This window comes from Tiliqua scincoides, chromosome 8, assembly GCF_035046505.1.
Source record: "Tiliqua scincoides isolate rTilSci1 chromosome 8, rTilSci1.hap2, whole genome shotgun sequence".
Classification (NCBI taxonomy): domain Eukaryota; kingdom Metazoa; phylum Chordata; class Lepidosauria; order Squamata; family Scincidae; genus Tiliqua; species Tiliqua scincoides.
The window spans coordinates 25572901-25587487 of NC_089828.1; the positions used below are offsets into that span (position 1 = coordinate 25572901).

At 45.2% G+C, this 14587-nt stretch overlaps 1 protein-coding gene across 3 annotated transcripts in view; it reads right to left on the minus strand.

Annotated features, from left to right (window-relative positions):
- Positions 1 to 14587, minus strand: part of RORA (RAR related orphan receptor A) — a 442115-nt gene that overhangs the window by 27669 nt on the left and 399859 nt on the right. For all 3 annotated transcript variants that reach the window (XM_066635377.1, XM_066635375.1, XM_066635374.1), the window contains exon 3: positions 1046 to 1131. In XM_066635377.1, coding sequence (XP_066491474.1) covers positions 1046 to 1131 — 86 coding nt within the window. The remainder of the gene's footprint in view (positions 1 to 1045; positions 1132 to 14587) is intronic.

A 14587-nucleotide genomic window follows, 5' to 3' on the forward strand; every position in this document is an offset into this window, starting at 1 on the left:
AAAGGTGAGAGCCGAGCAGAATTTGGGAATGGGATGGACTAGTCTGTAGTGGCTATGATGATTGATACTGACACCTTCGGCTTCTTTTTTTTTTTTCAAAAAAGCCCCCTAGATTCCATTTTAATACTCTGCAAAGTTTTCAAACTAGCCTGATCAAGCTAGGCTACAAAGGTTTAATGCCCTTTGATTCAACCTGTTTGTCACACAGGAAGAAAATTGTGGATTGTCCATCACCCTGTCCTCTTGCTTCCAGGTTGAAATATTAATTTAGTGCAGAAGCTTAGCGCCAGATAGTGCAAAAAACAGCGTATACCAATTGCATATTTCAGGAGGAAGTTCTATGCATACACAAATTTACAAATCACCTTGGAGAGGAGACATTCTCACAGACCAGATGGAGTAGGATGGCTCATGAGTAAGTTTGCACACTTGCATTTTTCTTGTTTAACGCCTATGAAATTTGGGATATTTATCAAACCTATATTTGAAAAAAGTCTTTATTGTCTGCAGAAGCAGAAAATCCACTAGTCATCTCCAGTACTGATAAGCATCTGCTAGACATCTCTAGGATTTGCTAGACAGATCCTATCACTGACAGTAGAAATGAACAGTATTTACACTGCCTATCATTGACTGTATTTACACTTCCATTGCATGCCCAGTGACTCAAGTCTAGTCTGCTGGACCAGGATGTTCAGAGGCAGGGATTGAAGTTCGCATACCCTCATTTCTGCCTGTGAACAGCAGGAAACTGTACCATTTTAAAGATTATGAGCCCCCTGGGAACAGAACTAACATGTTACAATATTTTTTAAAGTCACCTTGAATGGGCTCAGACAACAAATGTTAGTTTAGGTAAACATGATTGAAGGGAAATGCACAACACAGTGTCTTTAAATTTGTCAGATAACACTAATCAATGTTACTATTAATTAGAAGACTTACAAGATACTGAAGCCAAATCTCATCCTTCACAAAAACACGTATCCAAGTGAGCTAATAAACACATTTCCTCCCCATATATAGATATTTTTAAAAAGCTTACTTTGCAGCCCTCACAGGTAATGACACCATAATGGATTCCTGATGATTTGTCTCCACAGATCTTGCATGGAATAATTTCAATTTGAGCTGCAACAGAAGCACACAACCAGTTAATTATATTTTCTTTTAAACACCTTATAAAAAGCATTCCCTGATCAGCATTTGTACAGTGAAAACTAATAACCTGCTCAACATTCTACCACATTAGCTATTCATTGCTGAACTGTGAGGGTCTCCCAAGGGCCTTGTACTAATTTATGGTTGCTTGTTATATAATAGCTTTCAGGTTATTAAAATGGGTCATCTGAGAAGGTGCTTAAAAACCCACAACTTTGTCAGATTTAACATTTTAAAGCCAAGAGGCACTGGACCCAAGAGTTCCCAATTTCACCAAAAAAATAATGAAGGAGGTTCATACCACAGTACTGGATAAGAAAGAGAAGACTGCAACCTGCATGACCAGTCTGTATAACCATTTGGTTAGCTGTGGGGTTACTGGATGCATGTGATGAAGAACTTATATATTTGCTTCCTTACGCATCTTGCTTTGCATGAAGGACATCAATAGTATTGATTTAATTTAGTAATTAGATTAAATTAAATTTAATTGATTTAATTAAGTAATGTAGTAGTGATTTAATTTAATAGTATTGATTTAATAGTATTTATTTAATTGAAAAATTAAAAATCAATAAGTCACCGGGCTCTGATGGCATCCACCCAAGAGTTATGAAGGAATTGAAGAATGAAGTTGCTGATCTCTTGACTAAAATACGCAACTAGTTCCTCAAAATGGCCACGGTGCCAGAAGATTGGAGGATAGCAAACGTCACACCGATCTTTAAAAAGGGAAAGAGGGGGAACCCGGGAAACTATAGGCCAATCAGCCTAATATCTACACCGGGTAAGATGGTGGAATGCCTCATCAAAGATAGAATCTCAAAACACATACAAGAACAAGCCTTGCTGAGAGAGAATCAGCATGGCTTCTGTAAGGTTAAGTCTTGCCTCACGAACCTTTTAGAATTCTTTGAAAAGGTCAACAGGCATGTGGATGTGGGAGAACCTGTGGACATTATATATCTGGACTTTCAGAAGGCGTTCGACATGGTCCCTCACCAAAGGTTACTGAAAAAACTCCACAGTCAGAGAATTAGAGGGCAGGTCCTCTCCTGGATTGAGACCTGGTTGAAGACCAGGAAACAGAGAGTGGGTGTCAATGGGCAATTTTCACAATGGAGAGAGGTGAAAAGCTGTGTGCCCCAAGGATCTGTCCTGGGACCGGTGCTTTTCAACCTCTTCATAAGTGACCTGGAGACAGGGTTGAGCAGTGAAGTGGCTAAGTTTGCAGACGACACCAAACTTTTCCGAGTGGTGAAGACCAGAAGTGATTGTGAGGAGCTCCAGAAGGGTTTCTCCAGACTGGCAGAATGGGCAGCAAAATGGCAGATGTGTTTCAATGTAAGTAAGTGTAAAGTCATGCACATTGGGACAAAAAAATCAGGCTAATGGGTTCTGAGCTGTCTGTGACAGATCAGGAGAGAGATCTTGGGGTGGTGGTGGACAGTTCGATGAAAGTGTCAATCCAATGTGCAGCAGCAGTAAAGAAGGCCAATTCTATGCTTGGGATCATTAGAAAAGGTATTGAGAACAAAACAGCTAATATTATAATGCCGTTGTACAAATCGATGGTAAGGCCACACCTGGAGTACTGCGTCCAGTTCTGGTCGCCACATCTCAAAAAGGATGTAGTGAAAATGGAAAAGGTGCTAAAGAGAGCAACTAAGATGATCACTGGGCTGGGGCACCTTCCTTATGAGGAAAGGCTATGGCGTTTGGGCTTCTTCAGTCTAGAAAGGAGACGCCTGAGGGGGGACATGATTGAGACATACAAAATTATGCATGGGAAGGATAAAATTGAGTGTTGGGAGAGTTAGGACAGACAAAAGAAAATATTTCTTTACTTGGCGTGTGGTTGGTCTGTGGAACTCCTTGCCACAGGATGTGGTGACGGCATCTGACCTGGTTGCCTTTAAAAGGGAATTGGACAAGTTTCTGGAGGAAAAATCCATTATGGGTTACAAGCCATAATGTGTATGTGCAACCTCCTGATTTTAGAAATGGGCTATGTCAGAATGCCAGATGCAAGGGAGGGCACCAGGATGCAGGTCTCTTGTTATCTGGTGTGCTCCCTGGGGCATTTGGTGGGCCGCTGTAAGATACAGGAAGCTGAACTAGATGGGCCTATGGTCTGATCCAGTGGAACTGTTCTTATGTTCTTATAGCAGTTTCACTGGGGAGTTCAGTGCTCAAATCATCATACACAAAACATCATTTTATGAATTTATATCCCATCCTAAAGGCCTGGCAACCCTATCTTAGCCAGCTGCAATTTGTGTGAAAATTGCTAGGATGAAGAAGAAGGTGAAATATAGTTAAAAAGGTGAAACGACATGTGTGAGGCAAAGACATTGTCCAAGGACTTCATCCCAAATACAGCTTCACTGTAGATTAAATGTTCTAGTCACTGTATATGCGGAATTGGGTAGTACATGTGGTGCCCTCCACCCAGCAGCAAGACTGTGACGGGAGCTTCCAATGGCGGTAGGAGGTTCAGCCTGGTGGGCAAGAGCTCTAGTGCACGGTTTTCACGTGCTTTAAAAAAAAAACCTGCCCACCCTGAGCCTCTTACCACTGTTGGAAGCTCCTATCACAGGGTTCAATCCTATACAGTGCATGCCAACTCACTGTTGGCTCACACTGTCACAAACATGCTATAAGGCACATTTGCAGGGCTTAGTGCTGGCCCAGCACCAGAGCTAGCCCAGCATGAGGCTGGTGGTGGGCTGCTCGGCAGTTGCCCAGACTGGGCAGCAGAGAGGTGAGTGGGGGGGGGGAGGAGATGTTCCAGGATGGGGTGGGGCAGGGAGGAAGGCTGGCAAAGGGTGGGGAGGAGGCGTGGCGGGAGGAGGGAGTGGGACTGGTAGAGCTCTGCTCCACTGGAAGATTCTGCTCTGCTCCCCTGGATCCTCCACTGGGACTGCGTGGACTTACACGGGACTCTCCAATTCTGCAGCAGCTCCAGAGCTGCCATAGAATTGAGTAGCCCCATTGCAGGGCTGCTTCCATTACCTGGGGAAAGTCCCCTTCCCCTGAGGAGCAGTCAGTGACTGCCTGGTTGCGTGCTGGATACCGTGGCAGCCATTTTGGCACTGCGGTAACCCCATAGCACCGCTCAGGATTGGGTGGTCAGTCTCCAGTCGCAAAAGTAACTGGCAATGATGTCATAATCAATTACTTCTGGTGGTACTTTCAAGGAGAGCATCAGAGCAAGTGATACTTCGGGGGAGCTGCATTGAGAATTCCTGTTACTAAAGGACAGTAATGCATAGGCATTGTTTACCATGCTGCAGAAAGAGCTATATAAATGTTAAATATTTTTTAAAAGCCAAGTTGTAAGAATGCAGTAAAGTCAGCACTAAAATGGAAAAGACTGGGAACATAATAGTAGCTAGTCTCTTCTAACAATTGCTGAAAACACACACTTTGAACTGGCGCACAGATTTAAGCTAGCACGCGCAAAGCTTTTCCAACCCTTGGTTAGCACAGAATTCAATTATTATCCCCCGCCCCAACCGTTCAATCCAGCAGATCGAAATCACAAACTTAAAACCTGCTTAGAATGACAGCATCCCATTCATTACAAATAACTAGTGGGATAAACATCCAGATCAATTACCAAGTGTTTGCCTTTGCAAGCCATCTAATTAAAACAGAACACCGTCAAAAGTTCTTGCACCTCTTGTTTGCCTTCTAAAGGGCAAGCGCATTTTTCTTGCCTGATGAATGCCTTTGCAAAGGATGCAACTTTTTCCTGATTTTTTTTTTTTTCTGGGGAGGGGGAAATCAGGGTGTTTTCCCACCGATTACTTTTGTTTCTGACATGCAAATCAGCAGTTGCTCAAAACTGGTATATGCAAACAAGGCAGGATGAGAAACCCACTGTCTGTTGTGAACAAGGCACAGCACCGATAACGTACATAAATTCCCAGCTTTGTTTCACTATTATTGAGGCAGTGTTAATACGCACAGTCCACCCACCCAAGCTCCTCCAGAAATGAACAGAGGTTGTACAGCCACACCGCTTAGTCAATTGCACCTAAAGTTAATTGGTTTGTTCTTATCCACACAGTAACATTTTCCAGATTACACCAAACACAATAATTTGTTGAAGGGAAGAAAAGAATATCTTGTCTTAGACAATTACCCTGAACTGCAGTTCCAGTCTGCCAAGACAGTGTTTGGACTCATTTTGGTTCACACATTCAGACATTATTAAAATTAACATTAACAATTCATTAACAAGACACACACTAACATTTTTACAGTCGCTTAGAAACCCATGCAAGGTTTAAAAATAGGACTGGTTACAACAAACAACAAAATATTCTCAGCCTTATAGGTAGAGAGTTAAACAGCTGAGGGATCCTAATTCCGAAACGCACAAAACTACAAACACAGTTGACCAGGACTGCATGGATTCTATTGAACTTTTTTTGCACACACCGCACACATTTTGCAGGGGTGTCTGCAAGTTATTAATGATGCTAAAGTACTAAATCCATAAACCTTCAGGACTAGAGGCGCTTGTGGTTGCAACAAAGCCTGCTGTGTGCCCAACCGCAACAGACACTTGGGGAGTAATCTTAGATTTTGGGGCTCGCTGCTTACTCTGCTGTGACCCACTGACCCTCAGCAACTCACTACTTTTTCTCCAGTGAACAGAGAAAGAAGGAAATCCAGGCCTTTTGCTCTGTTCTTAGTCTGGCTCTACTGCAGTAGAATTCTGCTCTGAGTTGAATGGAAAACAGTTTTCAAAGGGGCAGCAGTGCTAGCCTGTTGCAGGATAAGCAACAAACTTGCAGCGCCCTGAAAACGTACCACTTCATTTCAGCATAAGGTTTGTGGACTGGAGTCCACAAAAAGGAGCTAGGGAGGGGGTAGCAAAACAGCCCCAAAGACTTATTTCCTTTTTCTTCTCTGGTTGATGAAAAAGAGTATGTCGTACTAGGAGGGTCAAAGAACAGCAGTGGCACCTGTTTTTCCTTTGTTGGGCAAGGAAATCACGTGGAAGACTCTCCACGTATGGGAACTTGCTACAGATGTTGGAACCAACAGCTGCCAACAGGTAGATGGAGGCTTCAATGCACAGAAAGCAGCTTTATACCATGGGAGATTATGGGTTCATTTGACTCGTTACTGTTGACAGTAGCTGGCAATAGTTCTCCAGAGTTTCCGGTGGCTTTTCTCCTGCCTCCTATCTTGGTGATGGTACTAGGGAATGAATCAGGAACCTTTTGCTTGCAGAGCATGTGCTCTGCCCCAGACCCTCCCTTAAAGGTGAATCCATAGAGATGGTGCCTCATCTTAAGAAAACTACATGAGCAAGTCCTTTGCAAAAGCAGCCAGCACCACCCCACTCATTTGGGTTAGTGGTTAAACTGCGGTGGGTGAGTGGGTGGCTAGGAATCCACACAAGTACTGAAAAGGCACAGGTGCAGAACCTTAGCTTATGGACGTGAAAAGGAACTTGGAAGCATGTAGGCAAGGGCTGGTAAAATTTCTTCAAGTATCAGAGGAGTGGTTGAATAAGATTCCTGGGGGGTGAAATTTTAGTGAACTGCATAGTTCCTTGCTTCTCCCCATGGCCAGCCAAATACACAGAAATAGATAAAAATCACTCATAATTCATACAGGCTACAGAATTCAGTTTCTTTACTCCATAATTTTGGTTACATTTTCTTAGGACTGTCGTTTTAATTTCTCTCTCACCCCTGTGCATAAAGAGACCATAGATGCCCATGAACAGGTGCTTTGTTGCTTTGCTCAATACACCAACAAGGGAACAGGAGAGAGCATCTCACAAAATGTTGCAAGATCTTGGCTCCAATCCTGGAAAGCACTTAATCACATACTTTAAGCCTGAACCTAGTGCTATTTACAACTTGTGCTAATCATATGGTGAAATGGAAACACTAGGCAGACTGTTATGTAACACCCACCGGCCGTACAAGAAAGCTATGGTGGAACGTGGAACCATGGCACAATCTACATGCAGACCAGAGGTTCTCAAACTGGGGTGTTGCGATGCCCCAATCAGAGAGCCCTGGCCTCTGCCCCCTTAAGGGGCGGGGAGGGGGGGAAGGCAGCAAGCCGATCTTCTGGATCACTCTGCTTGGAGGGGCACAGGGGCTTGTTGCTACTTACCAGAGGCTGCAGCAGTCTCCCAGGGGCGCAGGGAGCCCCTGCACAAGCCGGTGCAGGGCTCCCCAACATGCAGAAACCCTCAAAATTTCAATCACGACCACTTCTGGTTTTGCAAACCCCCGCGAGGCTGCTGCAGGCTCTGGTAAGTGGCAGCAAGCCCCTGGGTCCCTCCTCCAAAGTGGCACAATCCAGCGAGTCGCGTCGCAGCCTTCTCCACACCCTCGCCCCCGCACACACTTACTTGAACCGCTGCCCTAAAGGTATCAGGCAGTGCAGTCAATAATTCTCAAGTGATATCATACTAGCTCATAGAGAACCTACAGGCTGCGCTGTGCACTCTTTGCTAGCTGTAAGCTCTCCTTCTTCACCTCACAGTAGATCAGTGGTTCCTAAACTGCGCCCCACAATGCCTGAGGTCACTGCAGCTCACAGAGGTGCTGCAGAAAGTCTCTGGCAACCTCTTCTTCCTGGCTGGCCTGGATGCCACCATTTTGGATCGCATGAGATCTCACAAAATCCAAGATGATGGGACCAGGAAAAACCAGGAAAAAGAAGCTGCTGCAAAAGAAGGGCACTGCGATCACGGAAAGTTTGGGAACTGCTGTCCTAGACCCAGCCATATCTGGACATGAGATGCAGACACCACCTTCCTCCATCATCTCCCCACTTACCTATGGGAGAGGTAGGTACGCCAACACGTATGCCAACAACAGGAAGCTATATGAAATATCCTATCCACACAATTAATGGGTGAGCCCTGGCTTCGGCTGTATTGCTAATGTCTGAAATTGCCCCCAATAGGTTTGCTCATGAGTCATGAACATCAGGCCTGGAATGTGACATGAGATGCAGCCCTCTGAGGAAACGGTAATGGCAAGACAAACACAGAAGAGAAGAACCAGGGAACAATGTCACAGTTCCTCAGAAAATTGTAACCCAAGAAATAAAAGCTCTCCCACTCCTACCCCCAAAATGTTGTATTCAAAATGCCGTATTCATAAGGCTCAAAGCGACGCTTGTTAAAATTCAAGAAAAGGTCAGCAATAGTTTATATTGCTGTTTATAAAGACGTTTAATCTCTAATAAAAGCAGAAAAAAATGCCACACTTAACAAAGACAATCATGTGTGTCAAAAGTACGGCTGCTGCTCCTTAAGTCTATTGATTAAACATGGAGTCATACATAGTCAATGACACTCATACATATGCAGGAGCCAAAACAAGAGTACCACATATAATGTGGTATTTGAAGCAACGTGCAGGCAACATGAATTAAACAAGGAATTACTTGACTACATATTCTAATCCCGGTGCATTTTCGGGTCCATTACCTAAATAATTTGATCTCCTATGCACCCTAAAGTAATTCATGATAATGAAGTATTACTCACCTTAAATCATCTGAAGTACAACAACATTCTGATGTGACACATTCCTAAGCATCAGATCTTCAAAGTGTGTGTGTGCGCACACAAAGAGACACCTGTGCAATTTCCTGGTGTCATGGGGCAGCCTGCCCCAAGGAAGGCAGGAGACTCATTGAAGCAGGAATACTGGCCAGAGGAAGCTGGATGGCCCCACAACCACCTGGAGGGAGTGCCAGGTGGGGAGAAGCAGACAGGTTGCTGCAGGATGTGGCATGGTTCAAGGCCGAGAGCTCACCCAGGGACGCCTGGACTGGCCAGGTGAGCTCCGTGAAGGAAGCCGGTGAAGGGAGTGGTGCCTCAAGGCAGCCGCTCACCATACTGCCTGGCCAGTCCGCCGGCTGGTCCAAGATTCCATGAGATCTTAGGCCAGCCGTGAGACCGGAAGGGGTGGAACCAGCTGGCCAGGCGGGAGGGCTCATTAGGAACCTTGCAGCCATGGGGAGAGGTCACACCTCTCCAGGCAGCTGCAGCATTGGGGAGGCAGCCACGCAGAGCATCAGCTCCATCCTTCACCTGCCTGGTCCAACATGAAAGTAGTCTTTGGGACCCCAACCCAGGGTCTTGAGAACTGGGCATGGGGGATCCTGGGACCAGAACCAACCAGGGCTCCTAGCAGCCCCAGGCCAACTCCACACGGCAGAGGGCCGGCACTCTTTGGGGCCAACACTCGTGGCCTGAAGATGGCCCAGGGGAGCCCAGGATGGGACAGAACTATTCAGTGAGACACCTCCAAGGGGGTGGTCCCAGTTCCATCGCCATCCAGGGCCCCTGGATCTACCCTTTCCTATATCAGCCAGGGCTTCTTGAAGAGAGAATGTCAGGGGGCAGGGCTCGCCCGTGATTGCACTGATGACACTGCTCACTTTGAGGGGTCCTGTGGCACAACAGGATCCAATGAATGTTAAAAACATCACAAGATTAAACCAGCTCTGCAAACTGCCCATTTCTGCCTCCTGTGCCTCTGTCCACCGGATCCTTCCCTCTGCTGCCTGGGTAAGCCCCCTTTCGCCACACAACCCTTCAGGGGAGGATCCTCCACCCCCGATAGACCAGGGTAAACATTTTCCTGCTCCAACCAAATTTTATAGGCATTTCTAGGGCTGCAACATTTAAGGCCCAATTCTATGCCCAAAATATGTTAGCGCAACACCATGTATGGCAGTGTAATGACAGCCGCACTGGTACAGAATCCCTCCACCAATAGCCACACCGCAGCCCAGACACCAGCACTAACCTGCCAACAGAGGCCAAAATGGACCCAGGACCACCATATATCTTAACACGGTGTCAAGGGCCAGATGTGGCCCACGGGCCAGGGTTCGGAGACTCTTCATATAGACCCTATTTTAATCCCTCACCCCCGATTTCTATTCCCACTCCTTAAGCCTCTGAAGCAGAGTGACACAGGAAAGCGAATTATGAAGAAATAGCAAGGAATGATCCAAAATGGAATCTGGAGTAACATGATCAAATGGAAGAAGGACCTGGAAAGGAAAATGTTGCCTTCTTCACCTTGGGCCCTTGCTTGTCAGCTGACTGTTGATGCTGGACTTTGGTTTCTAAAATATGCCGTTTCTTTGTCAAAGAACACAGATTTGAAAAGTCACATTCCAATCCATAATGGGACAAAACTTTGATTTGCACTCTCTCACTCTCTGTCTCCCCACCCTCCACAAATCACACTCATTCTCAGTGAAAGGACTAGAGAATGTGTCTTTCGCAGATAAGAAGTATCTCCAGTTGAGACCCCAACCTGAACTTCCTCTGTGAAATGTGATGATGTAAGAGGGCAAAAATAGCTCGCTTATCCTCTCAACCCACATGCTTTATGCTGAATGTGGCTGTGAATCAGGTATCATCACCGCATTATTAAAAACGGCTTAAGCCATTACTGCCCAACATTGCATACGCGCAACAGGGACCAAACGTGTACACCTGTGGGCTGGGCAAAAATGGGTTAATCCAATTCCATCCTGTTGCACAATGCAGTGGATTGCAAAGCAGCCATGAGGCAATTATGCTTGGTTCAAGACTGAGAAATGAAGCCACCATGTCAAGAATATCCTCCAATTTTAATCCAGAAAGGGGGGTGGGTGGGAAACCTGTATGCAAGATCAAAATAAATACATAAATACACTTGCCAGAATGCCATTGGACAACACATCTGCTTAGTCTGGCAAGAGTCCCTGTAAGTATCTGGAGCCTAGATACTGGGGGCTGGGGGCTTCCTGATGTCACATTGAGCCTAGGTGATGCTTCTTTGCTCAGCCTATTCAAGACTGAGAAAGGGAGGTCCCGCAATGGCCCTCCCTGCAGCCGGAGTTGGGGGAATAGAAGCAGTGGATTTTGGAAGGGTTCAACGTGCCTGGGTAATTCAGTGTGATGTCACAGACATGAGCCCTTCCTTCTAGGGTGGGTCAACAAAAATTTATGTGTCCTTTGTTCCAGATATATATAAAAAAAGTTTGGGAAATACTGATTCCAAAGCACCCCCCTGTCCCAACTTGGAATATTTACTAGCAGGAGTTTAAAAGCTCCTTTCTGTTTGTAATTAGCAACGTGCGTTTTGGTCCCCTGATTCTCTACGAACACCAACTCATGCGAACCTTCAACATTACCAGCAGCTGATTCTAATCCTTCTGGAACTAACTCAAATATCTTCTTTAGAGGATCAGTTAGGAATGTACCATTTCAATTATAATGTGAACATCAAATTTAAAAAGTTTCAAAGATTCCCACTGAACGAAAAGGGAAGGCGAAGTTTAACAAATGCTACCCATGACCATTAGATGTCACTGCAGTCAACAGAGTTGAGCTTTGGGCTAAGAAAAAAAATTCTTACTCATACCATCTGGTATTACAGCTTCAAGAGGTGCTTGGTCCTTAACTGTAATAGTTAGAGCAGTTTTTGCCAGTCCTCTGTTTTGCATCACTCTCCTGACATTCAAGAAGGGCACTCTGAATTTTTCAATGGGCTAGCTCAGCCATTTTCAATGTGCCACGGCACATTGGTGTACTGTGAATGGTCTGCAGGTGTGCCACGGGAGTTTGGAGGAAGGTCATATACGAGTACGAGTACTAGGCCCTCGTACTAGTAGGGCCATTGGGGAATGTGAGGTCCCCACCCTTACCAATGTCAAAAAACCGATGGTGTGCCTTGACCATTTTAGCTCCTTCTCAGTGTGCCTTGAGATGAAAAAGACTGAAAATCACTGGGCTAGCTTCTGTCAATACTGGGGGAACAATGACTGGGGGAAGCAGAGGACTCCCAGTCTTTTGGAGTTCCTTCATAGAGAAGTAGTGGGCCAAGAGACAGGAAACAACCCTTTAGATCTTTGACATCGCACACACACAAGAGTAAGGCCAATTCACAGGACTGGTTCAAGGCATTTTGTTGCTTGCAATGGGTGCATCAGAAACTCAGAAAATTGTCCTTAGAGGAAAAGTGGGCAGGAATCTACTGGCCATACTCTCTCTCAGCCTGACCCCTGGGAAGGGCAAGGACATGACCAATGCCTAAATTCATTAGAGCTTTAGATGCTTTCAAGAATTGTTCTGCACAGGCACAGATCCCATTTGTGAAAATGCACAAGGGACATTAAGGAGATCCTTACGGCTCCAAAGCAATCAACTTGTGTAGCTTAGGACTGTGGTCCAAGCAGCCAAGCAAATGACCAGAACACACAAGCTACGCAAGATCCTGGTTGGGGGCAGGATGAACCTTGCACCTTTGATAGACACCCTGACAAAGCAAGTCCAATGAGCATGGATTTATGTGGAGTTTATTGCTGGCAATGGTCTAAAGCCAAGGAACTTAACCAAAAGCAGGGTAAAAGGTTTCAGGGTACAGTGGATAGAGAGATTACCGAACTGGAAGCACTCAGTCAAACAGCAAGAAATGTAAACGAAAACTATGGAGACGGACTAATGTCCAGGCACCAAACCAGGCCTGTGTTGAAAGCTTTCACAGCCAGGACAGGTGTGCAGCTGTGCTGGGTTCTAGGAAAAAAAAAATATGGGTATTCATTCTGCAGCCCAGAGTTGCCCACCAGAAGGGATACCCATGCACAGTTAAGGAGGCTTCTGGTTTGAGTCCTGGTGAGTTGTAACACTCGTGCAGGCAAGTTTCACCTAGTTTCACCAAGTGCCCAAACTACCCAGGAGCACAACTGGTCTTGGAACATGTGTCCGGGGGGGGGGGGGAAGGTGTCAGGAGGGATTTATCATGCAATCCACCACCCAGTGGGAGGTGTGGTCTAATGCTAGGAGATTCTACTCCATGCTGGATAAAATCACCTTTGCTTCAGCCCACTTTCAGCTCCGCAGTTGCTAGACCTGACAGCATATCAGGTCTCTTTTGCTCCACACAGCTTGCTAAAGCATTCCAGTGAGTCAGCCTTCAGGTTCTTAAAGCCGTGACTTCAAAAAAATTCTTCTAGCAAGCAAGAATTTCATCTTACATTTAAAGGGGAAAAAATGCCTTTAGGCATTGGAGAATTCCTGAAAATATGAACCTTAATATGAATGCAATTAAAACAAAACCAGAAATAATTATTTTTCAACTTGATCTCCCATCCCGTTTCGATGCCTGGAGCTGGCAAAGTCATAAAGCCTCGACTAAGTGAAAGCATTTCGTCATTTTTCAACCTCTGCTACTGTCATATGTAAAAAGTAGCTTCTTCCAATGCTACTTTTTAGACAGCAAGGTATCTGTGAAAAACGATCCCCTCCAAATTCTGAAATAACTGCAGTTTCTCTCATCTGAAGTTAAGCCTCTGCCATTAAAATTGCTAGCATTTCCAACTGAATGGAAGCCAAGATAACAACTGGATCAACTCTCAGGAGAAGCACAAAAGACTGAAGAAGTCAAAAGTCATTCTGAACTAGTAACACATGATCAACCTCTCAAAGAAACAAAGAAGGGGAAAATTCTTCGTTTTACAACAGTGGTTACAAATTTGGCATTTGAGCCAGTTGACATTGTGCTATAGCTGTGGATCTCAAACACTTAGCACCGGGACCCGCTTTTTAGAATGAGAATCTGTCAGGACCCACCAGAAGTGTGGCAATGACCAAAAGTGACATCATCAAGCAAGAAAATCTTTAACAATGCTAGGCTGCAATTCTACCCACACTTACCCAGGAATAAGTCCCATTTACTATCACTGTTAAAAGAATATACATAGCAGCCTGTTAAAAGTACAGATCTGTAACATGTCCCCAAAAGCAGTCACATACAATGGTAGCATCAAGTCTAATATATTAACAATAAAAATATTGAAATGAATGGGGATCTACCTGAGATTGGCTCGTGACCCACCTAGTGGGTCCCAACCCACAGTTTGAGAAACACTGTGCTAGAGGACTGATAGGGCACCATTCAAAACCAACTTTTGGTACCATGAAAAATAGCTTCTGGAGTTGTGGTAAAAGACACTATGGGTCCAACCCTAGCCAACTTTCCAGCTCCGGTGCAGCTGCAGTGAAGCCCGAGGTAAGGGAACAGACTTTCCCATACCTTGAGGAGCCGTATGCGACTACCTCTTCACCACAGGATGCAGTGAATGCCCCAATGGCGCAGCTGCATTGAACCTGGAAAATTGGATAGGATCGAGCCCTAAACTATCATAAAACCCTAACCTTGTACAAAGATACTTTTTGTAAACTGGTCAATTCAAGGAAAAAAAAAAAGCAGCCCTGGTCTGTTGCCATTAACAGCAGTTTATTACAATAAGGGACTGAAAACTTATTAGGGAACGTAACACTGTGGGAAGAATGTGATCTAACTGAGAAAGTGGCAAAGGATGGTATAATGGAAAACATACAGAGTTGCGTTGGACATCGTGGGTC